The sequence below is a fragment of the Barbus barbus genome (assembly GCF_936440315.1).
Source record: "Barbus barbus genome assembly, chromosome: 9".
Taxonomy (NCBI): domain Eukaryota; kingdom Metazoa; phylum Chordata; class Actinopteri; order Cypriniformes; family Cyprinidae; genus Barbus; species Barbus barbus.
The window spans coordinates 27,082,348-27,110,200 of record NC_136737.1 but is presented as its reverse complement, the minus strand read 5'-3'; the positions used below and the strand labels follow the sequence as shown (position 1 = coordinate 27,110,200).

Sequence of the window (27,853 nt, the reverse complement as noted above, 5' to 3'; positions counted from 1 at the left end):
TGTATAATTGTGTATGTGACAAATAAAAAACTTGAATCTTGAATCTTGAATCTTGGATGTTGGATGCTGCAACGAGGGGAAGAGTTTGTTGATTTCCCTACAGAGGGTCTGCGGCACTCCTTCGATGCAAGTGGTGAAATTTCCCCTAAGCAGAGACCAGCTACTTCTGTCCTGTTCCATTCGCATGCAGATGAGAATGATCAGACTCATGTGTCGAACTGATTTATGGACATGTGGAGGAGGGGAGAAAATCAAACGAATGGTCAGCATATGTTCTTTATTTATCACCAACAAGAGTGAAAAATGAGCTCATCCTCTCCTCAACTCACTCCCTGAGGTGCTCTGTCTGGGAGCATCTGGAATGGGTTAGAGTTACTCCATACAGCAAAAGAACAGGAAAGCCGAGAGCAGGTCTTTAGTAGATTGTGGCTCTGGGTGAGGACTGGCCTCACGCAGTTAACACTCGCCAGTGTCTAATTTAACCATCTGTTTCACTGACGTCCCACTGTCTCGAAAATCATTCCTGATGACTGTAACAGAAACAGTGGAGGTGTAACTAGCTCTCTTGAGAGGAACCATTTTGAATCATATTGGAATACTGTATCCAAGACTAATGCATTCCAGTCAAACTTTGAAATTATTCACTTTAAACATTTAATTTTCAAGGAATCCTAAAACCAGTACATACGGTGATAGCAATACATCTCTACTTCAACCCGGGGTGTCCAATCCAGCCCCTGGAGGCTGACAGAGTTTAGCTCCAATCTTAATAAAACACACCTTAACCACTTAATTGGGGTCTTCAGGATTACTTCGCAGATTGTCAGCGTAGGTGCTACATTCGATAAAGAACTTGTCTCACAACCATTCCAAAAAAATGTTCTATAAAGTATGGTATGAATGCATTCCAGACATACTATATCCGGTACGTAGTCATGTTTTGCCTCCCAACAATTCTTGACTCTTCTCCCTTGGCCTCATGATATAATAAAGGGTCCATTGGATGCACACTTACGAATCTCAGTGGAAGCCTACTGTTTTATGAATACTGTGAATTTGGACATACTATTCATATCATGTACTGCTTTTGGTCAAACTATACAGTAGGGAAAACAAGCATATATTAAGACTCTGGACTATAAACAGGGGTCATGGAGCAAGTTAGAGTCAACTCTGCAGGAAGGTGGTCCTCCAAGATTAGATACTCCTGTCCCAACCCCAAACCTAATCCTAACCTTAACCGCTTTAATTTAGATACTATGCTTTTACCAAGGAAGACATTTGCCTTAATCATCATCCTGGTTGATACTAGAATTTTAGTCGGGTTCCAAGGTTAGGTTTAGGGTTATGCAAAGGACTGGGACCTGGACAACATTCTTAGAGGTCAATAATGTTCCTGTGGTCTTAGGGGCAGTTAATGGTTAGAATTGCTCCAGAACTAAGGGATCAAGGATTGGTTGGTTAGTTTTGGGGAATTAGATAATTAGATAGATTTTGTAACAACACCACTATGCTGACAAAAGCTAATCTTTTTGGAGACTTATAAAAGCGTGAACTGGATTTATTTCCTGTCTGCTGCATTTCACATCAACACAAGATAGTTGCTCGTGGAAGGCCTTGGGACTGTGCACGTACTTGTGGTGCCACCAGCCAATCAGTGTTGTCAGGACCTCATGAGCATGCTTGACACCATTTTAGCGGCCAACTAAACTGCAATGACAGAGAGTATTACCGCAGGGGTATACTTCACATTCCCTCCAAAATCCCCAGCGTGTGACAGAGGCAATGAAATTACAAAATTAATTAAGATCCAGCAATAAGATAATAGGATTACTGTACATTTGATGAAGGTGGGCAAAAGTGCAAAATGAGATATTGTTGATACCGCCGCTATCAAGCAGTATAAAGCAAAAACAGCCCTGTGGGTTACATTAGGATGCTTTGGCTCAGTCTGTTCGAGGGAGGAATGGGCTTGGTTGCAAACTCTGTGTGCCTCTCTTATCAGGTATATATGATCAGCACTTAACGCCACACCAGGGAGAATGGATGCTATTAATTTGAGGAACTCTCTATTCCTGCATGGATCTCTGTTGTCTCTGCTCTTTCCGTGTACGAGTCTTGGCACACCACTCACACACTGCAGGGAGGAATTTTTTTTTCATCTTTTAAAAACATTTTCAGCCTTTTTGTTTCTTTATTCACTAGAAAGTATAGAGGAGAAAATGGACCGGTGAAGAGGGGGATAACGATATATGTTGCAAGCCAGATTTGAACTCACATCACCCATATGAGCACCGCTCATCGACATTATGTTTTAATATCAGTTTTAATGTAAAAAATGTTAATGTTTTCAGCTTAACTAATGCCAAATGTGACTCTTTTGCTTAAAGTGAAACAAATGAACAAAACAAACCCCTTTTACCTTCTGCTACCAATCACACACTGTCAGAGGTGGGTATAGAGTACCCAAAAACTGTACTCAAGTAAAAGTAAAAGTGCTTCTAGAAATATTTACTCAAGTAAAAGTAAAAGTAATCGTCTGAATAGTTACTTGAGTAAGAGTAAAAAAGTATCAAGTATCAAGTGGATAAAAAAACTACTCAAGTAGTTAGTTACTAGTTACTTTGGATCATATAGGTACTGAATATAGTCTATTTTTATTTAGATATATAGATTACATTTATGTAATGTGTATGTGCATACACACACACACACACACACACACACACACACACAGCCATTCAATATATATATATATATATATATATATATTTTAATGTAATTTATTTCAGTGATGCAAATCAGAATTTTCATCAGCCTTTACCCCAATCTTCAGAGTCACATAATCATTCAGAAATCATGTTGATTTATTATCAGTGCTGCTCTTTTTAGCTTTCTATTCATCAAAGAATACTGAACAAAATGTCACAGGTTCCAAAAAATATTAAGCAGCAAAACTGTTTCCAACACTGGTAATAAATCGATATATTATAATGATTTCTGAAGGATCATATGACTCCGAAAACTGGAGTAACAGCTGATGAAAATTCTGATTTGCATCACTGAATTAAATTATATTTTAAAGTAAATTATGTATTATCCTATAACCTCTGACACTGAAACCTCTGAAAACGCCTCACATGACTGCTCTGAACACAACGAAACAAATGCATATTGACGGATCTTCTGTTCTGCAAAATGTAAACAAATGTAGCCTATATTTGTGCAAGCGTAAATATTGTAAAAATATGAATATTAATTGTGTCTAGAACAGGCCGCGAGCCGCTGTGCAGAGCTAACGCGGGTTCCGCAGATGTTCATTTCATACTCTGTGACAGCTTATTTAATGTATAAATTATACATTGTATTTAATTTAAGGTACATGTACAACAAACTGGTAATGTCATAGTAGTATCGTGGCCTATACCTGTGGAACAGTAGACAGCACACGCGGTGTTCATCTAAGAAAAGATCTTCATATAGCTCTAGCAAACAAGCCTTTGCAGATTTGCTTTCAACTGACTGTAGATCCAAAGCCACGTCTTCATCGCTCTTGATGTTCTTAAACTCTCTTACCCCTTTTCCACCAAAGCACTTCCAGGTGCTAGTTCAGAGCCAGTGCTATAGCCGGTTCTTAGTTAGTTCGACTGGCGAGCCCTTTAAGAACCGGTTGCTTTTCCACAAGCTAGAGAGCCAATACAGAGCCAGGTCTTACGTCACTGAATACATTTCATGTTTCGGATCACTAGCGCGGCACAACAGGCATCTGTACAAAGCATCAGCGCCATGCAGATCGATCGATTGGCACACAACACACTAAAGCACAGCGAGAGCGATCCAAAAGCATAAAGAGCCGTCTGCTTTCCAGTCGCTCCCGCAGCCCCCCCGATATGCCTCGCACCGACCGGTCCGCACAGCGCCGATCCATCCCGAACAAGCCTAAACAAACTATCAGCAATGGGGGACGTTGCGTTGCTATTGATGTTCATGGCTTTGCGAACCTACATCGGCATCCAAATAAGGCGAATCAAACATGTTAGCGTTTAGCTGCTATTTCAAATATGGCGGTCCAAGTTTTTGTTCGTCTTGTTGGTCACGGTAACCCCACCCCCAGCCCCTGACGCAAGCGGTTCTTTCTTCTAGCCCAGCAATGTTTTGGTGCTACTTACAAAACACTTTTCCTAGTTCGGAGCTGGTGCTTTGGATGTCGAAAAACAAAGAACCGGTTTGAAACTAAGCTCTGGCTCCGAACCAGCACTGGAACTGCCTTGGTGGAAAAGGGGTATCTGTTATCTGAGTGAGAACCGCTTCAGAGACTCAGCGCGTGCGGCAGGGAACTGATCGGATCATTCAAACTGATTCGCGAACCGATTCACTGGTTTGCCAACTGGTTTGATAAAGCCTTTAAACAGAATCGACTCAAAATAATGAATCATTCGCAAATGGGCATCGTTCATTGCCCAGAGAAAAGTAGACGGCGCGTTTGGAATAAACCAAAACATTTTTAACTTGTATTGCATTAAGATACAGCAACAAAGTACCCTTTTTCTCTAAAAATATACTTGAGTAAGAGTAAAAGTACCCATTTTAAAATATACTCTAAAAGTATTAGTTACCCAAAAAATGTACTCAAGTAAATGTAACGAAGTAAATGTAACTCGTTACTACCCACCTCTGCACACTGTGTTTGTGTGCCTCCAGTGTCCCAGCTTCGCTGAAATCAACAGGCATTATTTATATCACTGTGGGCTCGCCAGTGCTCAGTGTATCCAGCTCAGATAAGGCATTGAAGACGCCCAGCACAGCAGCCAGATCAACTTCCTGATTTATATACAGCATTCTGCACTGCACTCCTAACGCATTTAAAGCAGTAAATTCAACTTTCCCCTAAGATACTGCCTTTCCCATTTCTCAGCTCTCAGATATGCTCAGAAAGTAATACTAGCATACTGTTCACTGTGTATGAAATACTTCAATTGTGTCACATTAAATGAACTGTAGGATGGTCCACCTAGCATTTCTTGATGACTGTGAAGTAAACAATGCAGGTTCAGTATTCCTGCATTGGATTTGCTGAGCCTGGATTTACAACATCCATTGTTTTTAACCCAGAATGCTCTCAAAATACATCTGCATTCAAGCATAGGATTGTCTATCTTTGACAATCCTATGAAAAGGAGGATTGTCCAGAAGCCTCCTTTTCATGCCAGATACCAGACAGCTTTTTGAGGGAGTATTTATTGATGCAGGACAAAAAGACACTGTGGTCTTGAAGGTTGACCTTCCATGGGTTCAAAGGTCAGCTCCTTTGGGTCCATTAGTCAGGTAGATAATTTGTGTTTGTTTGAGACAGCACAGAAGCCATTTCCCAGGGTTAAAAGTGAGCATTGAATTATGGGAGAAGGAAAGAGGGTGGAGATTTCACCTGTCCAGGGCTTTTTGAATGGGACAATGTAAAGGAGCTCAATTTTTAATTTTCTGAAGAAAAAAAGAAAAAAAGAAATGTGTGTTGAAATTGCTAATTGTTAAGGCCATTGCTGGGGGTAACACATTACAAGTAATGAGAGTATTTTATACTAAGTAATAAGTATACTAAGTATAATAAGTATTTTATATTTTGTCAGATTGGTGGCAAATTCATATGAATTTATACAATTTGATTTGTTCGAACATGTACGATTTTAGATTAAAGTTCCACCTCAGTGATGCATAAGCTGAATGTATGTATACAGATTAGACTTAAAAAGCATAAATAAGTTACTTGCCATAAAAGTGTCTTGTGATTGGCGGTTAACTAAAATATATATTTATAATACATTTTTACAAAGTTTTACCCATCATGCAGAAATCGTAAGTCTGATCAATTATTTATAAATATATATATATGACCTCAATAAAGTACACTGTATGAGTGTTTTCAAATCAATAACACCAAATATGATAGAGTAATAGTAATGCTTCCTTATCTCATTTTCCAAGACTACTACTAAGCATAAAACCGATTTCTTTGCTTTGTTAAGCTCTGTTATTTGGTTCTGAATTCCAGCATAGTGCCTCAAACTTCCTGTATAGTTTTTGAAAGAGCTCTCTGGCAGTCCTTTGAATGTGGGAGGTTGTAAATCTTTTTGGCCTATAAGAGGAGCCCTAACATTACATTCCCATATTCTCATTCTCTTCGGTGCTTTCGGTGCCCCGAGGTACAAGCATTCAGAACGTTCCTCATCTTTGACCAGAACACCTCAAAGAAAGATTCTCCACTTTATGGATTCTTTAATGGAATGTCAACGATAAAGTATTACTTATGGACCGTCAATCACATGCGACAATGACACGTCTGATATTTTGAGGCCAGAAGGTCAGGTCAGCCTTAAGAAAACATTAAAAGAGCTTTAGCTATGTGCCTTTTTTCTTACGGACTGAGCATGGCCATCTGGAGAAAAGACTCTTTCTAAGGGTCTATTGTACCCTTGACCCCACACCGCCTGAGGTTAGATGCTCACAACTGAGGCATGAAGTGTGGCCAACCACTGGTGTCAGCTAGTAATACTAGTAGTATTTGGTTTGTCGCACAATGGACGTTGGTCTTTCTCCACACTTGAGGTTGTCAATAAACTTGTTAGGCTGGAGATAAGGGTCAGTTTTATTGATTGTTTTTGTGAGTTGAATTAAAACATTGCACATGAGGGGCACATCAGACACAGGCGTAATTCTTTTTCAAGCCGAACATAAATTATACACTGTCCTGCATTAATGAAACAACCAAATTCTCAAATGTATAATATATATGCAACAGTGCTATGCTAACAATGGCTCAATTCATTATGAACCTGCTGAAAGCTAAGATTCAACACAGCTGAATTTGCTGCGAATCAGCCACACAGTGATTAATTACTTTGCTGCTATACAGCAGGATAACGACTCGACGTTGCACAACTCTACAAGTGTTACATACATTTAATCAGTCAAAACACACAGTTCCACCCAACTGAAAAATCCACCTGTAACATAAATCAATGACTTTATTTGATTTCAGACTGAATGTATACTACATTCATTCTTTCTTTGAACTCTGTAATGCTATGCAAACCGTGATATGTGGCCAAATGTGCAAGGAAAGGTGAACCTGGATATTTTAAAAGATTGCACACATGAATTGGTAATGTACAGTTGTGCAGAAATATTTAAAATTTCACTTAAAATAACTTTTACAGTTACTTGTTTTTCTTTCAACTTTTAAACTTGTAATTATAATAAAAAACATAAATTCTTATATAAAAACAGTAGTTAAAATAACACACACACACACACACATGTTGGCTTTTGTGGTTTATGGGGACTCTCCATTGGCGTAATGGTTTTTATACTGAACAAACTGTGTGTGCTATTGCCCTACACCAACCCTACACCTAAACTTAGCCCTCACAGGAGACTTTGTGCATTTTTAGATTTTCAAAAAAACACCATTTAGTATGTTTTTTAAGCCTTTTGAATTACGGGACATAGGCAGTGTCCTCATAAACCACCTTCATATTGTAATACCTCTGTCATACCCATGTCATTATACAAATTTGTGTCCTCATAAACCACATAAACATGCACACACACACACACACACACACACACACTGTATGATATCTGGGGAAAAAAAAATGTAAATACAAACCATATTTAAGTATTAACCATTTTAGGATTTAGGTTTTTTAAATTCAAGACAAACTATTTCTACCTGATCTTAGTAAAGCCTCTCATTAATGTAGTCAAGCTGAACATATTTTTCAATATTTTACACTTAAAGTCCAGACTTAAAAGCAGTTAAAGATGTAACCTAGCCAGGAACATTTCAGGTTACCTGACAAAACATTTATTACCTGATCATGTTAAAAAAAAGAGACATAATAATAATCCAGCCATGCGATGTGTAATTATCTCCACTGCGCTCTGCTCACTGTACAGCTCATTATGAAAGCAGAAAAACCGCTTTATCAACCATCTAGCCTGGTTAAATGAGACCTATTTTTATCTAATACACACTGTGATGATGGTGCAACTGTAATTTCTCTCTGTTCCTCACCTCCGTCAGTGCAGGGGGAGTTTATGCCACATTCACACTTTGTGAAATGGCCCGGGCTCTATCTAAAATCCTTTTCTTCAGTATTAGCTGGCTGCACAAGCCTTTGTTTGTTGTGCTGATTTATGCGCTGCTGAACCCGGTTTCAAAAGGACACATTTGGCAACTGCAGATTGTGTTCTGGGCTGCTGTTTGTAAATGTAAACGAAGTAGATGTGGATTACTGGGTTAAGATGGTGGCTGCCGCTGGAGAGGGGGTTGGTGTGGGTGGATCCATAAAGAGACTCTCGATGCCAAACAAAGCTTTCAATAACAAGCTCTTTAAAGCTTTATTTTTTAAATGGCAGCGATACCACCTAATTTTCATATCATCATTTAGTTGGCTGACAACAGTGTTGAGGAGAAACTAAAAAATCTGTCATCATTTACTCACCCTCATACAGAGCCGGCGCCAGGTCACCTCCATCGGTGGGGGGGGCACAAATCACGTTGGGGGGGCATTTAAATTTCTAGGGGGGGCACAAATCACGTTGTGTGTGTGTATGTGTCTGTATGTCTGTGGGGTCTGTGTCCGTGTCGTACACGGTCTGTGTCTCAATGTCTCATCCGGGGCGGGGGGGGGGGGGGGGGGGGTGGGGTATGGAAAGGAGGATTGCAAGGAGGGGGGGTATCACAGAGCGTTGCTGACGCTCGCTAAAGCGTGCAATCGCTTTCTTATGTGCGCTGTTTAATCAGTACTTTCGCTTTCAAAATCGATCGCGTTCAGCAAGGAGGGGAGAAGATGGAAAGTGGAGGAGCACAGAAACTTGTGAACAAAACTTGGTGCCGGCCCTTCCCTCATATCATTCCAAACCTGTATGACTTTCATTCTTGTGCAATGAGAGATGTTGGGGATGCCATTGATTTTTCATTGTTTTTTTGAACAAACTAAATGCTTCATATCCAACAGAAGAAAGTACTAGTTTTGGAATGACATGAGGAAGATAAACAAGATACAATTGATGGCTAATTGGTAGCTAATTCGTAGGCATTCGCATGATTTAATTCGTACATTTTCATACATTCTACTTGATGTTTAGGTTTTGCGGTGAACTTTCATGTTTATTTTCATACGACTCTTTCTGAATCGTACATTCCCGTACAAATCACATTGTGCAAATCCATACAATTACGCCATATTGTAAAATTGTTACGTTTTCTTATGCGACCGGTTTGAATTCCTCATAATTCACCTGTAAAGACTAGTTCAGCTTTAAGGTAGGCTTTCACAACAACAGTTGTACTAAAACAGAAAAGTTTATCTTTTGCGTATTTGCAAAGTTTCGCACACAGAAGACAATGTTGTCAAATTGATCCCCCACTCACACGGACCTTCAAAAACTACTAAAATCGCTGTATTATTCATACCAGGCCAGTAGATGGTGGTGTCACTTTGTAAAGAAACGCTACGTGATTGCACACATAGCTATAGACTGAACACGTACTACACATGCGCACAATGTCACTGTTTTCACAAATTTGTATTTTTGTAGTTTGCATGGGGACGTCAACGATATTGTTTAAAAAAAATGGACGTTGAAGCCTGTTTACTAGCATCAAAGTTGTAGAAAATCTTTTTTCTTTCCCATACACTGAAAGTCATTGGGAAAGAAAAAGATTTTCTACAACTTTGATGCTAGTAATGTATTAATACAAGACGAATAAAAGTGAAAAGATATCAACATTTACAATAAATATGAAAAAGGAGCAAATTTTGGAATTATGAGTGTTGCCATTATTTTTAAGTACAAGGACATGAACTACTCGGCAAAATCTTAATTACGATTATTCTCTCTATCCTGGAAATGATGGAACTAGTCTTCGCTGTAGGTGAAGTACAATGACTTGAACCGATCTCACGAGGTGCCGATTTTATATGAATTCATACAATTTGTGATTTGTATGGAAATGTACGATATAGAAATAACATATGGAAATGAATATTAAGGTCCAGCCCTAAACTTAGCAGTCGGTGGGACACAAGCAGATTGTATGAATAATAAATGAGATTATACGAATTTGTATGAATGAGCAACCAATTCTCCAAAATGTAAAATAGTTACGAATTGAGAGGTAGCTGGATGAATCCCCACAACTATTACATTTATTTGTTTGACTTTATTGTTGTAAATGAGATTCTCATTTTTAGTCCCTGATACATATAGTTTTGATTACAAACATAATATATATATAAAGTTTAGTTTACGTTAAATTAGCTAGTTCCTAATTAGCTTCCCCATCACAAATCCTGACAAACATTTTTGCAGTAAAGCCTCCGTTATCCCAAATGTATTAAGAAATATCAAATTGCTTCTATCCATCCTTGATAAAACAATCATGCAGTATGATATCGCTCTGTTTTTGTGTTTTTTTGTTGGTTTCTGGGTGTGTGTTTGGATTATCTATCTCTGCATTCCCCACTCTATTACTCTTTCCTACATGTGGTTCTCCTTGTCCTCCTCTCTATCGTACCAAGGGTCTAGTTCTTCATCTCTGTTATGTTTCTCTCTGTTGAGCACGAGATATCTGGCTGTCGCCCAATTTGCCGGTGCTGTGTCGTAATTGCTTTTTGTTGGTGGAAAAAAAAAGAAAGATAAAAATTGATTCTTTGTGGTGCCTCCCACTATCCTACTTTCCCCATCTCTCTTTTCTGAGTATGTGAAGGGTAGTTGTCTGAGAATAATTAGTTTTCTCTATGTTTACTTTTCATTTTTCACACATGCACTGTTATAGACTTTCTGCCTTCCCTTTCCTCTGCCTCTTCGCCTCTCATTTCTGCTGCTTATTTCTCGCCGCCTTTCTTTCCTAAAGCTACTGAAGAATCTCAAAAAACGGCAGTTTCACAGCACTCTCCCTTAATAAGAGGGAACCAATTTGTGTCTAGTTGCCAAGTGAGACGTATGATGTTGGAATTTTGCTTAATTGGGAACATACTTATTATGGTTGAAGTCTAAAAATTACATAGCTGCCAATCGTAAGTCATGTGAATCAAAACCATATATGTATTTTCTCAATGTTTTCATTATCCTAACATTCAGTATGCAAATTTGAAATAATTATTTTACTCATGCATTCCGAACCTATATGATTTTATTTCTTGTTCTGAAATAGAAATTTAACAGAATGTTTACACTGCTCTTTCCCAGTGAAAGTGAATGAAAATGGATGCTATCAAGCTCAAACTAATTTATATGACTTGTGTGAGTAACAGACTGAAATTTTATTCATCATTCACTGAAAACCTTTCTCTCTGCCACAGCCTTCAAAATTTTAAAAATGCTGTAAAGCACAAAAATACATTTTATAAAATGCATATATGTTAAAGTATTTTAAATTAAATAAGGCCATAATTGCACCGTTATGGTATAAAAACTATATCTGAAACTGAGCATCAGTGAGATGGATGCATGCAGGTTGTGCCATGCGTCAACCTATCAACTTCCATTGATATGAATGGAGGTGTTTTACAGGTGTTTTCAACTCTATTGGTCTAACTAATAATGACATGGCTTGAATATGCAAAATACATTCATAAGGGTTTCAAATAACCTGAAGGTGAACTCAAGGATGTCAGAATTTAGTTTTGAGTCAGTATTTTGTAAAACATCATCCAATCTACTTTGAAAGTACTCTATTCTTGCAGTGCTCTCTGTGCTTAGTTAGTACATCAGTTTCAAACCAGAATTTCCAAATTTAACACACATCTCTAAGACCCGCACTACTTACTGATACTGTAAATAACCACTCGCTAATATAAATTACTTTGTATGTTGAACTGCATCTGAAAAGTGGTCATTTTTGGCCTTGCAGTGCTCTCTACGCTTAGTTGCATCAGTTTCAAACCAGACTTTCCAAACTTAACACACATTTCAAAGACCCGCACTACTTACTGATACTGTAAATATCCACTCTATAATATAAATCACTTTGTATGTTGAACTGCATCTGAAACACATCTGTGATCTTCTGGCCCCTCATATTAAAAGGACCCCTTCATAAGACTCCAGCTCGCTTTCATGAGCCTATATGTCGGGATCAGAGTTAGCCGGTGTGATGGGGACTTTCCTTATCTGATAATAAGTTTCTTGTCATCAGGCTGGCAGCAAAATCTTCTTTCTCGTCAACTTGCATGTCATATTTCACTTCAATACCGCATGAAATCCAGCACACGCATGCCTCAGTGATACATCATGATGTGTTTACACTGGAATCCAAGAGTCACACCATCTCGGTATCAATCACGCTTAGTGAAACTCACTTAAACTGAGACTTATCGTTTAACTTTCACATTTTCAATTTAGGCTTAATTGGCCGGTGTATATTTTGGTCGGAGGCCAACAAGAGCATTTGGCAGGGGAGTATTTTTTTCACGAAAAGTACTTGTGTCAACAATGGCTCGGTAACAGCTCCACCAAAGTCACCTTGACAGCTGGTCCAACAATGCGGTTGTTGATTTCATACTAAATTTAATTTGGACAGCGCGTTGCGATTGGCCTGCCTCAAATTTAGCCACCCGCCGTTGGTTTGGTCCCGTCCCAGCAGTATGGAAATAAACAGTCACTCTGTATGTTTATTGTCTTTCTTTGCACAGTTGTTTACTTTTTTAGCCCCGTTTTTGTTCTCTGTGGGTCAAATCTCTTATGTATCCACTCTTTGTTGTTGATGAGTTTTAGTTTGCTGTTCCCAAGAACATTCCCCTCGTGTCCTCTCACCCTGGATCAACAAATATTAGTGATTTACCTCCAACGGACACAAACCGCACCCCCAAGGTAACTGGAGAGCTTTTCTGTGTGTTTGGAAAGGAATTTTAAAATATCTGGGTAAGTAAGGCAGTTTCTCCAGTGACCGCGCATTAGCCTACTTTTCCAAGCTCGCAAAACAAGCATGTTCATCAAATGCGATAGACTTTGCGGTATTAAAGAATTATACGTTGTTAGGCTTGCAAAGATAGCAAAGATGAGATTTCAAAATTCAGCAGTTTTGCACATTAACGTATGGCTAACCATCTACAAACCTTCTTAATTAAGCACTAAATAACTTAGAAATGTGCTATTTTTAAACTTGATCAACTTAAAAATAATAATAAATAAAATAAAATAAAGCAGCATTTTAAATGTGTAATTTAGTGTTATTTTAGTATTATTCATGTATTAGTTAAGTATTAATTGTATACTATTTGTATACATTTTAATTGTTTAATAAGTTTTTTTATTCATTATAGTAATGACTAATTTAGTTTATAAGTTATACGTTTTTGTAATTTTTAAGTATTGTTTTTATATTTGACTTAATTTTTTGAAATTTTAATACGACTTATTTTATTTCCGACAGTTGCCAGGTTATTTGTCTAATATTTTAAATTAAGCTTTTTATTTATTTATTTATTTGTTTGTTTGTTTGCGTTTTATTTATTTGTTAATCAACATTAATCAAGATTAAACAGATAAATAAATAAATAATGACACACACACACACACACATATATATATATTATATCATACATCAAATTATTTACGACATTAATTTTAATGCAGGCCAGACAATCACAAAGTTACATGGACTGAGCTGTAACATTTGTGTAAGGATTGATGCATAACTGTTTTTACTTTCCTTTCAAACATGGTAGGAAAGGCTTGGGTTGAGAGTGACCTTGTGAATAAACCTACAAAGAATATGTATAGGTGTAAAAGAGGCAGTCACTTGCAATCTGTCTTCACATTAAGGTGTTTTCTGTAATACATTCAATAGGGCATTTACCTCCCCAATATATAGTGTATTGTACTTTCTTACTTTCCTACTACTCACATAATACAGAGGCAAATGGAGCAAGGCACTCTGTAATGGCCTGAATATCAAACTCTTCACTGAGTGGTTTCAATGAGAATTTCAAGGACTAATATTCATATTATTCACAAACTTTTTGGAATGCCGCAGTATAATCATAAATCGCTTTGGTGCAGTCCTTCATTCATTAAGTCTGAAAAATGAATCAGCAATTTTTGTGTCCGTGTCAATTTTATGAAATGTGGGAGACGAAAATCCAACAGCAATTTTATTTATTCATTTATTTATTTTAACAGCGCTGAAATTCAAGGCTACTATTCTTCCCTTTCCCTTTAAAAAAAAAAATAAATTAAAATTAAAATGGGGCAGTTGTGGCCTAATGGATAGAGAGTTGGACTTGTAACCCGAAGGTTGTGGGTTCGAGTCTCAGGCCCGGCAGGGATTGTAGGTGGGGGAGTGAATAACCAACACTCTCTCCTCCCTCAATACCACGACTGAGGTGAGACCCTTGAGCAAGGCACCAAGCCCCCAACTGCTCCCCGGGCACCGCAACATTGGTTGCCCACTGCTCCGGGTGTATGTTCACTACTGTGTGTATACTTGGATGGGTTAAATGCAGAGCACAAATTCTGAGTATGGGTCACCATACTTGGCCACACACCACTTTCCCTTACTATTTCAACGGTGCTCAGAGAAGGCCATTGATTTCATTAGGAGAACATGGGGAGTGGATTATTGGATGATAACTGCTTCATAGTAAGTCAACAACAGATCAATACCAAATTGCGTTATACCTTGTTTGTTCATGTTCATGAGTGCACTGCAGATGCTCAGCAGAAAGGATGGCTTCTGGCCTGCAGGCCTTTCAGAGGGCAAAAACAAAGATTAAATGTCTGGCATGTCTGGGTCATATTTAAAAAAAAAAAATAATAATAATAACGATGTACAAATTAAGCACTATAAGACTCCAAGGCCCCCCATTGTCAAAATAAATAAATAAATAATCAAATAAAATAAATGACAGCATTTTTGTATTATTATTTATTATTATTATTATTTATTTATTTATTTTTTAACTGGGACATTTTGACCATTAAACCAAAGACATCAAAAATTGATAATTTGATGAAAAAATACAGTACAAACAGTAACATTGTTACTAATAATGTTTTCTATTTTAATATTGTTACATGTTGGGTTTTTTGTGATTGTTCCATGTCGGGTTTTCTGTTTTCCCCTGTGTCCTAGTTCAGTTTAATTAGTCATTGTGTACACCTGTCCTTCCCAATTATCTGCCCCTTTATAAGTTCCTGTGTTTGTTAGTCTCACTGTTGGTTATTGTTTCATTTATGGATGTGTGTGCACTCCCCTGTTTGTATCTGCTCCAAGAATCCTGATTAAAAGAAGGAATATTGTATATCCTCGTCGTGCGCTCCTTGCTCTGCACCACACCCGTAACAAATATATTTTAAAATGTGATGTATTCCTGTGGTGGAAAATGTATTAATACCACTATATGTTATTAAAATACTACTACTACTACTACAAATAATATTAATAATAATGATACAAATATGAAATTATTAATAAAATGAAATAAATAATTTAAAATATTTAAAGTGAAAAGTATTTATAAATCATTACAGAGTTTGTAGCACTCGCTTTAAACTGTTTTCAATAATAAAACACATCACTGCATTGATATTAAATTTAAAAAATGTATCTGAATATAACATTTGTGAGTATATATAAATTAAATTAATACATTCATAGTTCTAATCAATTATGCCATTAAAAGCAGACGGGGAAGTCGTGGCCTAATGGTTAGAGTGTCGGACTCTTAATCGAAAGGTTGCAGGTTCGAGCCCCCGGCCGGCAGGGATTGTAGGTGGGGGGAGTGAATGTCCAGCGCTCTCTCCACCCTCAATACCACGACTGAGGTGCCCTTGAGCAAGGCACCGAACCCCCAATTGCTCCCCGGGCGCCGCAGCATGGCTGCCCACTGCTCCGGGTGTGTGTGTGTGTGTGTGTGTGTGTGTGTGTGTGTGTGTGTGTGTGTGTGTGTGTGTGTGTGTGTGTGTGTGTGTGTGTGTGCGCATTTGTTCACTACTCACTGCTGTGTGTGTGCACTTGGATGGGTTAAACGCAGAGCACCAATTTCGAGTATGGGTCACCATACTTGACAATACGTCACGACTTTACTTTTTACTTTTAATTGGATGGATGGATGGGTGGGTAGACAGACAGACAGACAGACAGACAGATAGATAGATAGATAGATAGATTTAATTTTGTTACCATCATAGCTGTTTCTAAAATATACTTTTTTTTGATGTAAAATGTGACCTGGAAATGTTTGCATGAAATTCACTTAACTAGCTATTTTAGTCTTTGAAGAAGCGAACATGTCAGCTCGTAAAAGAAATGTTCTTCACTAGGATAGAAATGCTTTTTTACTGTATACTAAACTTCATGATTTATTTATAACCTCCAATTCATATTACAAAGGAGAAGATTTGTGTATCATACAAGAAGGGAAAATAGTCTTATTGAACTGTATAAATAATAGATCAGTGTTTGTTTGAAACACAGCAGAAGAAAAACGACAACATAAGATGAATGATAGCATTGTGCAGAGAGTACAAATATATAATGCATTCCAAAGGGAATATGTTTTCCTCAGGGCTAATGTGCAGCTTTGTCCTTTTAGATTTTATTTCAGAACATAAATATATTTCATATTTAACTTAACAGATTTTCTCAACGTGCATGTTTACACATGATGTGAAATTGGAAGAAGAATGTAGTAGAACACTATTCTTCACAAAGAATGAATAAAAGTGTAAAACATTTGAGGGATGACCTGTACAAAAAAAGTATCATGGTAATGATGATATACCATAATACTTTGATATGGTAACGGGTAATTTCCATATGTTCGAACCATATTTACATGTTTCTCCAAAGAATACCATGGTACATGTCCAAAAGGACATGGTATTCCCATGGCACCACAACGTTTGATCTTACCACCCCACATCCCCAAAATAGTGGACTGGTCATCCTGGTTGATGTAATAAAATGTCTCACGAATATTACTTACATTATGCATTAACTTAATATGATATATGCTTCCAATTGGAGAGGATTTCATAAAGTTAAAGTCATGTTATATGTGTCCACACCATAAATGAAGTCCTTGAATACCCCCTAACCCAAGTGCCCAATACTGTAATGGTGCATTCCATTTTAAATTAGAAGTTCCTGCTAGCAACCTAAGGTACGAAAACATGAGGCACCTCTCTCGAAGGTCTTAAGCCATTCATAAAAGGCCTTTTCTCTTGAGGAGCCATACAGTCTGGTTTGAACACTGGGGGCTGAGTGACATGTTAATCAGGGGATCAACAAACCCCAGCAGACGTGGTCCAGAGGTGGAGGTGCACTTAGGCCTAATCCCCTTGTGTCCTACAGAGGTCTGAAGGCCAGTGGAGGAGCCTCAGCAACTGTACATGTCCAGCTTAGCAAAGGGTAAGATGTGGTCCGAGATATCCAAAACCTTCTGAACAAGTCGTTCTTAACTGGTTTTGCTTCAAGAATGTTTTGCACTGTGGACTTGGCCAATGTCAATAGCTAGAACTAGAGTCTTACTTATTCTCAAGAACAGATGCTACAATGCTGAGATGTTTAAGATGGTTGCCAAGTTCTTCAGGGGTGTTTTTCTCATACGCCAACATTACTAGCTGCTTAACTACTATAGCATGATTAATAATTTGAGAAATGAACTCGCTAGTTCTGAAAATGTAGTAAATTTGTCGCTCATTCATCATTCAACCCACATTGGTTCAACAAAATATTGAACAGTTGGGTGCTTGATTCAGTCGCGTATCCCTTCTTATGTCATCTAGTACAAGTCCACATGTCTTACTCACAAGAAACTAAACTTCTAACCACAGGTTGATAGCTGTAGTTCCAAGATACACTGTTAGCGAAAGTTTATTTAAACTATGATTTCAGGAAACATTGAATTGTTTAATGCTTGTAATGATGGAACTTGCGATCATAGTTTGCTTACAATGCTTTTAAGAAGCGCACCCCTGGGTAGTTGCCAAGTGGTTGCTTACTGGTCCAGCTTAAAAGACTGTATCCCCCAAAATCACCATAATGTTTTTTAATAGGTGTTAACATCCCTATTTTGATTTATTAATGTCTATTTTTCTAATTTTTCTGTGTATATTATGGAGCAACTTGCTACTTTAGGGTAGCTTTAAGCCTAGCTTAGTAAATATTTCTAAATATTTCTACCATGTCTACAAAAGTGGTTCAACAGGTTGAGGCTGTCTAAACTGAACACGCCAAAGCAAACGATCCAACCCCATTTGTCCTGTTGTCGGAATAAGTCAGAATTCATCAGAAATAGAAGTTTAAGTACACTGTAAGAAAAGATACACCATATCTAATTAATAAAAATGAGGCAACAGATTACAAGCAATATTATTAATTAAATTTCACAAGGTTTGGTATTGAGTAAATATTAATTAAATGAGACCCTTAATAGTTATCCATTTAATATGAGTAGATTTGAATAGAAAACAGTACAGAATTAATTAAAACCTAAACAAAAATATTGATTTGATTTGAAAGAAACTCCCTAATGTGTAAATAGTACTAATAAAAATTAATTTAATTCTACATATCATAATTGAGTAATCATCATCTACATTAATCTGCACATTGATTTAAATTTAATCAATGCAATTAATTAAATCTAAACATTCCTTTCTCATGAATAATATGGCCCAGAAAGTACAGAACTTAAATACTCAAATAAGAATTTTATTAACAATTCACTTTTGTGCTTTCAACACAGTGTAGCACATCATTGTACACTGTAACCACAGTCTCATTTCAAGCCAGAAGTTGGATCTTGCATTTCAAACCAGATATTTGAAAAGGACAGAATGCTAACTTCAAAATATTTTGTAAAAACAAAAATAAAATCCATATTACATAATGGTGATGTGTCCATAAACCTGTTTCCATGCTCTCTCACCTCACTTAGCCACTAAATTGGGTCAATAATGATCTTAAAGAAAAATCCTCCAGAGGTGCATGTATCAAAACAAAAGCAGAAAAGTGTAATTTGTACGGAGTAAAAAACATTTCGTACCTTTCGTAACTAGAAATCTCACAGATATTCGTGGGATAAGAGTCCAAATTAGTGCTAACTTACAAACATAGCACTTTCAGATGTGCAATTCCCAAGCTCTAGAAGCTAAACATTGTGTAGCTAAACATGTACACTGCAACTACAGTCTCATTTTCAAGCCAGAAGTTTGCTCACGCATTTAAAACCAGAACTATGAAAAGGACAAAATGCTAACTTCAGCTATTTTAAAAAAAGAGCAATATTGATCTTAAAGAAAAATACTCCATAATGGCATGTGCCAAAACAAATCATAAAAATGCAAATTGAACAAGAAAAATACATTTGTACTTTGAACTTACAACAATCGAAATGTCTCGACATTTGTGGGACAAATCAGTGCCAACTTACAAACATGGCACTTTTAAATGTGCAATTCTCAAGCTCTGTAGAAGATGGACATTGTGTAGCACAAAAGTCTGCACTGTAATACAGTCTCATTTCAAGCCTGAAGTTTGCTCTTGAGGGACTGGACTTTGTTTGAAAGCTTTGAATCATTCAGTTCCAAGAAAAGTTTTTGGAACACCTCAAATGTGTACTTCAGCTGTCTGGGATAATCGAGATTCAGCGCGTAGGTCAAGCCAAGGAGGAGAGAGCAAGCCCTTGCAATATCTCCAAGTCCTGTGATGACTTCCACACCCTCTATGATGATCCCAATGTTCTTTGGGCTGTTGCTTGTAGAAGCTCCAGGCTTTGGGGTCACAGTAATGGCCATTATGACCCGTTCAAGTTCCTCCAAGTTCTCAGTGTCCTGCAACATGAAATTGTTATTGTCTTAGTATAAAACTGTCAGAAATATATTGCAAGCATTTCACATTACTATAAAATACATTCATTATTGTTTTCATAGCTTATAAATCTATTTTATTTTTTTAATTTTAATTTTATTTTCTCGCAGGCCTTGGGTTCAAATTGTTCTTTGTTTTGTTTTCTTCTCTATTTTGATGTTTTGTAGTCTACAAATCTTCTTCCATTGTAATGAGGGATTTATGCTGTTCTACTATTTTCTATTTTCTATATTTTCTATATTTTTCTATAGTTCTCTATGTACAGTATCTTCATCCCTCTAGTGGAGTTCAGAGATTTAGACAAGAAGCACTGAAGCTATTAAAAAAAAGATACTACAAAAAACAAAGGTCACATATCTAGATCATGCACCTACTTGAGGATTTAAGGAAATATGGTCCTTGAATTAAGTTAATGTAAATTAAGTTCACCTACGTTTAATTCTTTGATAAGATGTCCCCCTTGTTCTCCAAGGTATTCTATAAGACACCGAAGAACAACCTCTCTGGTCCTCTCAATCGAAGAGTGCACTGAGTCCTGGGGAGAAATGCAACAACTGATAAGTCAATCACTAAAAACTAAATAAACAAATACAAATAAAATTGCCTTGCCTCTGATCAATTTGTAAAACAAAAAAACAAAACAAAACAAAACACAGCATCTTACAGGCATGAGCTGTTATTAGTTTTTCCTTTTCTAAAATAGGGCAGCAGCTCTGGAGGACAATGGTCTATCTTTCAGATTGATGTCCTTATTCATATAATTTGGAAATCTTATGGAACAAAGCTACTTCTAATTTGGAAAATTACTGTACCTGCAGCAGTTCCATTATGATCTCCAGTCTTCTTCCAAGTGCTCCACCTTTGGCACGAAATAGCGTCAGTAGCTTGGGAGTGTGACGGTCTAACGCAGACATAAATTTCGGTTCCAGAAGTACAGTAGTTGTTCTTTGAAATTCTGCATTGATCTGAAACACAAAGGCAACAAAAGAGACAAAGGTATCACATCAGTTCTTAGCCTCTTAAACCTCTTTCATATAAATTGTCTAACATTCAATACCAAAGTAAGAGTATTTTTTTTACATCTTGAAGTCAATTTGACAAAATTATTTGGAAGCAATCCCATACAGGGTCGTCAGTTTCACATTTTCATTATTTCTTAACTGGAATTACAAATTCCAACTTACTTGATAAGGGTCAAAAAGGGCAGGCCAGCGGTCCTTCATGGCTCGAACAGTTGGACACAGATTGATGATTTCATGCCGTCTGAGGGCAAATGTTTTGCTCATTTGATCTTTGACTACATTTTCGTTGTTCTTCTTTTTTGACTCTGTGACCAGCTCTTCCCTTACTTTCTCCAAGCTCTGCTCATTTTCACCAGCTGGGTAGGGTGGCAGATAATTGACCTCTGCTCTTTTTGCCTTTTTCAAATTTTTGGCAGACTTCCTGTCAGCAGAGCATTTATGTTTTAGAGCATTGCATGTAACATCTGGAATACCAAAGCCTCTTAACTTGGTTCTGTAGTTGGCCATCTTGTATTTAATACTATTCTGCCTATTAGCTAAGTTACCTTCACATTTGCAAATTGCAACAAAACAGTGAAACAACAGTGAGAAGTTACGTTACCTGCCTCGGGAAGACGAGCTCCACACACGGGAAGAAAAGCCAACGGAAGTGCGTCAAGTGCCGTCTTGAAATATAAGATGCTCTTCCAGCGATAACCCCAAATATTTCTCTTAATGGAACCTTAAAATTAAACCCAATGTACTTATTAACGCAATTTCATAAAAACATACTGAGGATATGATATTAACACGCAAAGGACCTAGGAACCATGATAAGTTAGTGGAAATGCTAACCCACATCCTTCAATATAAAAGTTTGACTTCAATACATAAGAATTCTTACAAAATGTATAATCCTGTGTTCATATTATAGCGCAGCAAAATCACACTAACTTTCTACGTTACATTAGTTATATAGCCTTTCAACAGAAGCCAACTTTGTGTTGCTGCTGAGTCTCTTTTTCTGTGATAACTCATTTTATATTGTAATATACCACTACATACGTTCTTCACTAGCCCAGTGATAACAAAAGACGTTTTCTTACCTTAGTCAACCAGTTTAATTTTGCAAGATGAGCAATGTGGAAGAAGACGAACATTCACTGTCTGTAGCCTACTCTCTTCAAATGCCTTGTGGCTAGGTAACGTTAGCCTGCTGCATTTGTTTTGTTATTTTCTTTTTTTTTTTAAAAGGCGCGCTTTGACAGGAAGTGCTTTTCAATTAAAATTTGCCTGATTACATTAATTTGAATTCACTCAATATTCTCTCCATTTGGGATTAGATAAATATAATGCTTAAGTTTTATTTAACTACAATGGGTAGATTTTATTCCAAACATTTTTATTTTAAATTTAATTAAATATTTGCCTCAAAATCCAAAACACAATTATATTGAATACATTTTAACCAAAAACATTAATTGAAATCTATATGACCACAGAATCATTTCTTACAGTGTACATTTCTCGGTAGTAAGGTGCTAACTGTGCTTTGAATGTAACCAGCTACATTTTCTGTGTAGATTGTAGTGTAAATAGCTACTTTATGGTAGCTCTCTAATTTTTCTACTTTGAATGTAACATAGCTATAGCTGAATCATATATGCAGCTTTTCCAATGCTGGCAGTAATTCTTACACTGTGTCCACACTGGTTGTTGGTCGCGCTGACTGCAACTGTAGCTGGGTTTTCATCCCCCTGTTTTAATGCACATTTTGAAGTATCGCATGAGAAACGAGTGATGTAAACGCCAAATTTAGAATAAAAATCCCTTAATTCGCAAATAAGTTTTTACGCTCACTTGAGGTGGTTTTTGACTTGTTCAAAAAAGGGTTAATGCAAATAATGGGAGATGGAAATGCATTTTGTGAATAAATTCCTCCAAGCGCATCAAAAAATTCATGTGATTTGCACTATGAGACGGAATAACTGGACTAGCAGCAGACTGATCTCATTTCACAGCATCTGAAATGTTGTTACGGTCGTTCTGAAATGCCTGAGCAAAGTCTATCATCAAAGTATTTCAGTATAATTGTCTTACACGACTGTGTTCCCAAACAGCAGCATTCACAGAGCTTCGTCTACTCGCTCTGAGGCGCAAGTAATGTGTCATATATGAAAATTATTATATTCAGTAGCTTATCCTAGTTTTCTTTGTGATAGGCTATAGGAATGTCAGTTTACAGGAAGTGACGATTTTGTTCTCTTTGAATCGTTGGATGGAAACGGTGCTTGTTTGCAAATGTTTTATGCGCTATTCCAATTTTGCGCATAAGTAATTAAAGTTGCAACTTTGGATGGAAACCCGGCTAGTGAAGTAAGAGCTTGAAGCCACAACGAAGTGAATGTTCCAAATCCATTTGCCCTGTTGTCGGAAGTAGCGCAAGAGCATGGAGTAGCTTATATGAGTAGCTTGTCCTTGTCCACTGGCAGTAATTCGGACACTGTGTCTACACTGAGAGCGACGGTCGTTGCATTGCATCATGCTGACTGCAACAGTAAAGTAGCAAATTGAGACCGAACACACCATAGTGTAGTTTCCAAATTCATTTGTCCTGTTGTCAGAAGTAACGCAAGAGCATGGAATAGATTACACAATAAGATTTTCCTTGTATAACACTGGCAATGATTCTTGCACCATGTCTACACTTGGTGCGATGGTTATATCATAGCATTGCATCGCACTGACTGCAACAGCAAAGTAATAGTTAGAGGCAGACACACTGAAGTGAAAGTTCCAAATGCACTTGTCTTGTTGTCGGAAGTAGCGCACATATGTGGAGTACTTTTGAAGGCATTAGTTTACTGTCATGTTGTGACAGTAACATGGATTATAATGGGTTCTTTTTGATTTTGTTGTGTCACATTATGCCACTCTCATCCAATGTAGACACAATGTGACCTAGTGTATCACTAAACGACTACGTTTACATGGACATCAGTAATCTAATAATTTACCTTATTCTAAATAAGACAATATTATGATGAAGGTGTTTACATGAGTTGCTTTTAGAATATTCCTTTCATGTTCCTGTTTTTAATGTTATAGTACATACATTGATTAATGGCAGGCAACGCTACGCCATCCGACGTCCCTTCAAGAGTTTTACGTATAAACATATAGTTTGTCTCCATTGTGATGCCATATACAGTTTTGGGTGTTTCATTTTTGATTTTACAAAAGCTTCAAGTGCAATTAGTTGTCATGCTATACATGCAAACAGATGACGGCGTCGTTGAAGCCATGCTCTTTTGTTTGGCATCAAATAAATGATCACTTCCGTGTGTGTATGCTGTTGCAAAATGAGGCGAAAAGTCCTACACGATGGTAATAATGTGATTACAGTCATGTCTATACTGCACTTTGATAATGTGAATAAAATAGGAAAACTCCACATCTTAATTTATGTTTACTTCGAGCATCAGTTTAGCCAGATTAAAAATCTCTGTTTACATGGTAGATTCTTAATCAGAGTATTATCTTAATCTTGTTAAAATCGAAATATTGTTGTCCATGTAAACGTACTCACTAATTAAGGTTAACCTTCAGGAGTTATTTTTGATGCACAGTTTCTGCTGAAACCGCTAAAGTTATAGCACAGCAGTTACATTTTGACTCTACCAGTTGAGTTTCTAATCCACTAGATAGCATGCTGTGTATTCATTTAACTGAACCGAACAGCTGTCAGGCACTTTATGCCCTAACGTACTAGCCTAAAATATCAACCTGGACTTCCCAAAAAGCATTTTAATTACAGAATACTAAATGGCAGCCGTGGATAAACTGTGCGCTAACAAGTCCTTTTAGCAGGTATAAGTGCTGTTTGCTTCGCAAGATGATTGTTTTTACCAGCATCTATGTAATTCCCAGCAGAAGAGATGGACTTCAAAGATGTATTTCTTGAGTTAAATGTCACATCTGAGTTCTTAGCTTGTTCTCAATCTGTTAATCTCTCAACTCCCATTTTACTTAGCGGCTTCATTAGCGGCTCCACAGGTAGCCGCCTAATTATCTGTGTGGGGCAGCGAGTTCATTACTGTTACGTTGGCAGGCCCAATGTATCGCGGGAGGACACATGCAGGAGTGAATAAACAACTTAAGGTTTCCCCCGACATGTTAAGCATTGAGTGAACCCAAAGGAAATATGTATGCAGCTAATGGGTGGTTTCCTTGTTGCTGAATACTAAATTCATGTTTGCCTCTGAAGGGCATCTCTTGGCAGGCTGTAGTAGGGGAAGGAATGGAACGTTATTTTGAATCCAGATTTCAGAGTTAATATATCGGGGCATATGATAACAGATTGCTGTTTAGTTGAGAATTGCAAATTAAACTGATGGTATTTATTCATACCCAGCTGACAAAACAGATTAAAGTAGCCTAAGGTGGTTTGCTGGTCTAAGATGAGCATGAAGCTGGGCAGGTATGTAAAACGACCTTTTTCAGCAATTTAGAGGAGAGTGCGTTTGTAATGGGGCGAACGAGATGCGAGACGTGCGGATCCAAGTGCAAGCTTTTATTTATAAACATAGTCAATAAACAGGCAGGGTCAAAGAACGGCAAACAGATATGGTACGGGCAAGACACAGAGCAATTCTAGGGCTAGCGAGAGTCGACGATCAGCAAACAATATCCAACAGGGCAAGGCAGAGAGATAATCCAGGTATACGAGCAGTAGTCCAAGAGAGGTGCAAACAGAATCCAAACGGCAAGGCAAAGGGGTAAATCCAGGAAACGCGAGCAAGAATCAAAACACTAGAAAAACACACAAGGCAAGACTGTGACTACAAAGTGGGTTCCGTATCGCAGCTAAAACTAGGAGAGTTATAAATGCAGAACAATACTGGAACTAAACAGAAAAACACAGAATGGCTCGGCAAGGCAGCTAACACTAGGGGAGTGATAAACGCAATACAATATTCAGCAGAGAGGAAGAGGAAGTCCATGGTTTATGTAGGGTGTGTGATCAGTGCAATCAGCTGTGTGTCGTCGGTGCAATGGATGGGAATTGTAGTCTGAGGTGGCGTGCTGCAGTTAGTGTGGTGCAAGAGTCCATATGGTGAGCGAGTGACCTCTGGTGGGGAGTTAACAGAAGTTCATAGACCAGATTCATGACAGCGTTAAGTTGTGCCATATTTTACTGCTAGAAGCCAAATATTATTAAGCGATAAATGTTAATGTGAAAAGCCCCTGCTTGAGACATTAGCACATCTTAGTTTGTCTTTCTATTTATTTATTTAATGTATTTATATATGTATCTGTTTGTTCATTTGTTTGCAGCATTTTTTAATGCTAAAATCACATTAACATACCCATTGCATACATCTAGCCTCTACCAGTTGTATTTTAGTATTATTGAGGTACTACTTAAGGTTTTATAATTATTTAGGTTTTTTTTTCCATTGAATTTTGTTGTGCATTTTTAAATAGGTCTATAGTTTTTATTATTATTATTATTATTATTATATAGGCCTATCAGTTTTAATTGTAGTTATTTTAATACATAGGTTTAAGTTAAAGAAACTGAGAATGAGATGTTACCTTGGCAATAAGCTGAAAAATACATATTTTTCATATATTTCAGTTAATTCAGTTATTTAATATTTTGTTTAATATTTGTATTTCAGTTAGTTCAGTTCAGTTTATTTTGTTTCAAGTAATGATATATATGTATATATATTATTACTTTTTTTCTCCCTACTATGCAAGTCAGTAGCTATACCAGCAACTCTTTAATTACCATCTTTCTTCAAAATATCTTCTTTAATGTTTAGTGCATGTTCAGTCAAGTAAGAAAGTTATACAGGTTTGTAAATACTTGAGGGTGAGAAAATTATGACATCATTTTCATTTTTGGGTGAACTATCCCTTTAAGGGAATCTTACCCACTCATCTCAATAGTGCCTATGAGCATTTTAGACCAGCTTTTATTTAGACTACACTATACAGACAATTACACTAACACTTTTCCCTGTGTGTTGTTGGCAGATTATTAATGCAGAGCGTCTCTCTCTTCCTCCTGGCTCACAGCATGTTTTTGTTGAACTGGAAAGGCCTTTAGCGTGAAACTGTCTCATGCTTGAACACCTCACATTCCCTCTCAAGTGCCTGGGAATTGCTCTAGTTTATTTATTTTATTTTATTTTTAATGTGAAGGTGCCTTCACCATTTGACAATCAGTTGTGGGTGAAATTAGCCTTGTCATTGCCATGCCTTTGCCCCTCCATTTCTATCGCTCTCATTGTTTTGTCAGAGTTGCCGACAACTGAATTTGCTAGCTGTGATTTATGATTTCCAGCCCTGAATTTTAGTTTCTGAAGTCTGGCCTGTGTAATATTCAACATGTTGTGTGCCACACACTTACACTCTCACAGAAGAGCCCGGAGCGGCTCGAATGTCGAGGTTATAAAACCCTACAAAAGTGAGGGGCGTGGACCATCCAGCAGCGTTGCAGATGTCCTGCATAGACACACCTGCTAGGAAGGCCTTGGAGGCCGCCACACCTCGGGTTGAGTGAGCTCTGACTCCCATCGGCGAGGGGAGCTGAGAGGAATCATAGGCAATATTAATAGCATCCACTATCCACCTACTGAGGGTCTGCTTAGTAGCAGGAAGACCCCTCTTAGGAGGACCATAGCACGCTAGCAGTTGGTCCAGTTGCTCACACTGGACACATACAATTAAGCTTCTGCTGGTCGGGAGGAGGACAGAAGCCTCAGCACACCGCGCAGGAAATGTGTAACTAGGGAGTGTCTACCCACTGACTGACCACAGACAGGAACGTGGTAGGCCGCCATGTACACCTTCATGGTGGAGTGGGTTAACCCTGCGGAGAGACGGGCCTGCAGAAACTCCAGAACTGTACAAATCGGGCAGTTAACTGGGTTGAGCTGGCGGTCTCCGCACCATGAAG

The 27,853-nt window shown here is 37.6% G+C and overlaps 1 protein-coding gene across 2 annotated transcripts; it reads right to left on the bottom strand.

Annotated features, from left to right (window-relative positions):
* Positions 1–18,474: 18,474 nt before the first annotated feature.
* LOC306874807 (uncharacterized protein) lies at positions 18,475–21,588 on the bottom strand. Of its 2 annotated transcripts, XM_079425071.1 has the most exons (5): positions 21,506–21,588; positions 21,067–21,325; positions 20,695–20,847; positions 20,316–20,417; positions 18,475–19,845 (listed from the first exon to the last, which is right to left on the bottom strand). In XM_079425071.1, exons 2-5 carry the CDS (start codon positions 21,166–21,168, stop codon positions 19,537–19,539), a joined length of 666 nt encoding a protein of 221 aa, XP_079281197.1. In that variant the 5' UTR covers positions 21,169–21,325; positions 21,506–21,588; the 3' UTR covers positions 18,475–19,536. The 2 variants fall into 2 exon arrangements, with proteins under 2 accessions (XP_079281197.1, XP_079281196.1); XM_079425070.1 differs by lacking the exon at positions 21,506–21,588 and having other exon boundaries at positions 21,067–21,487.
* Between the last annotated feature and the right edge of the window lie 6,265 nt (positions 21,589–27,853).

What these genes read in the sequence shown, in the direction of transcription:
- LOC306874807 (XM_079425070.1), bottom strand. Translation starts at nt 21,411, where the DNA reads ATGGCCAACTACAGAACCAAGTTAAGAGGCTTTGGTATTCCAGATGTT. An exon ending in CCCTTTTTGACCCTTATCAA is followed by an intron (nt 20,848 to 21,066) that starts GTAAGTTGGAAT and finishes TTTGTGTTTCAG; the next exon opens with ATCAATGCAGAATTTCAAAG. An exon ending in ATCTTATCAAAGAATTAAAC is followed by an intron (nt 19,846 to 20,315) that starts GTAGGTGAACTT and finishes TTCATGTTGCAG; the next exon opens with GACACTGAGAACTTGGAGGA.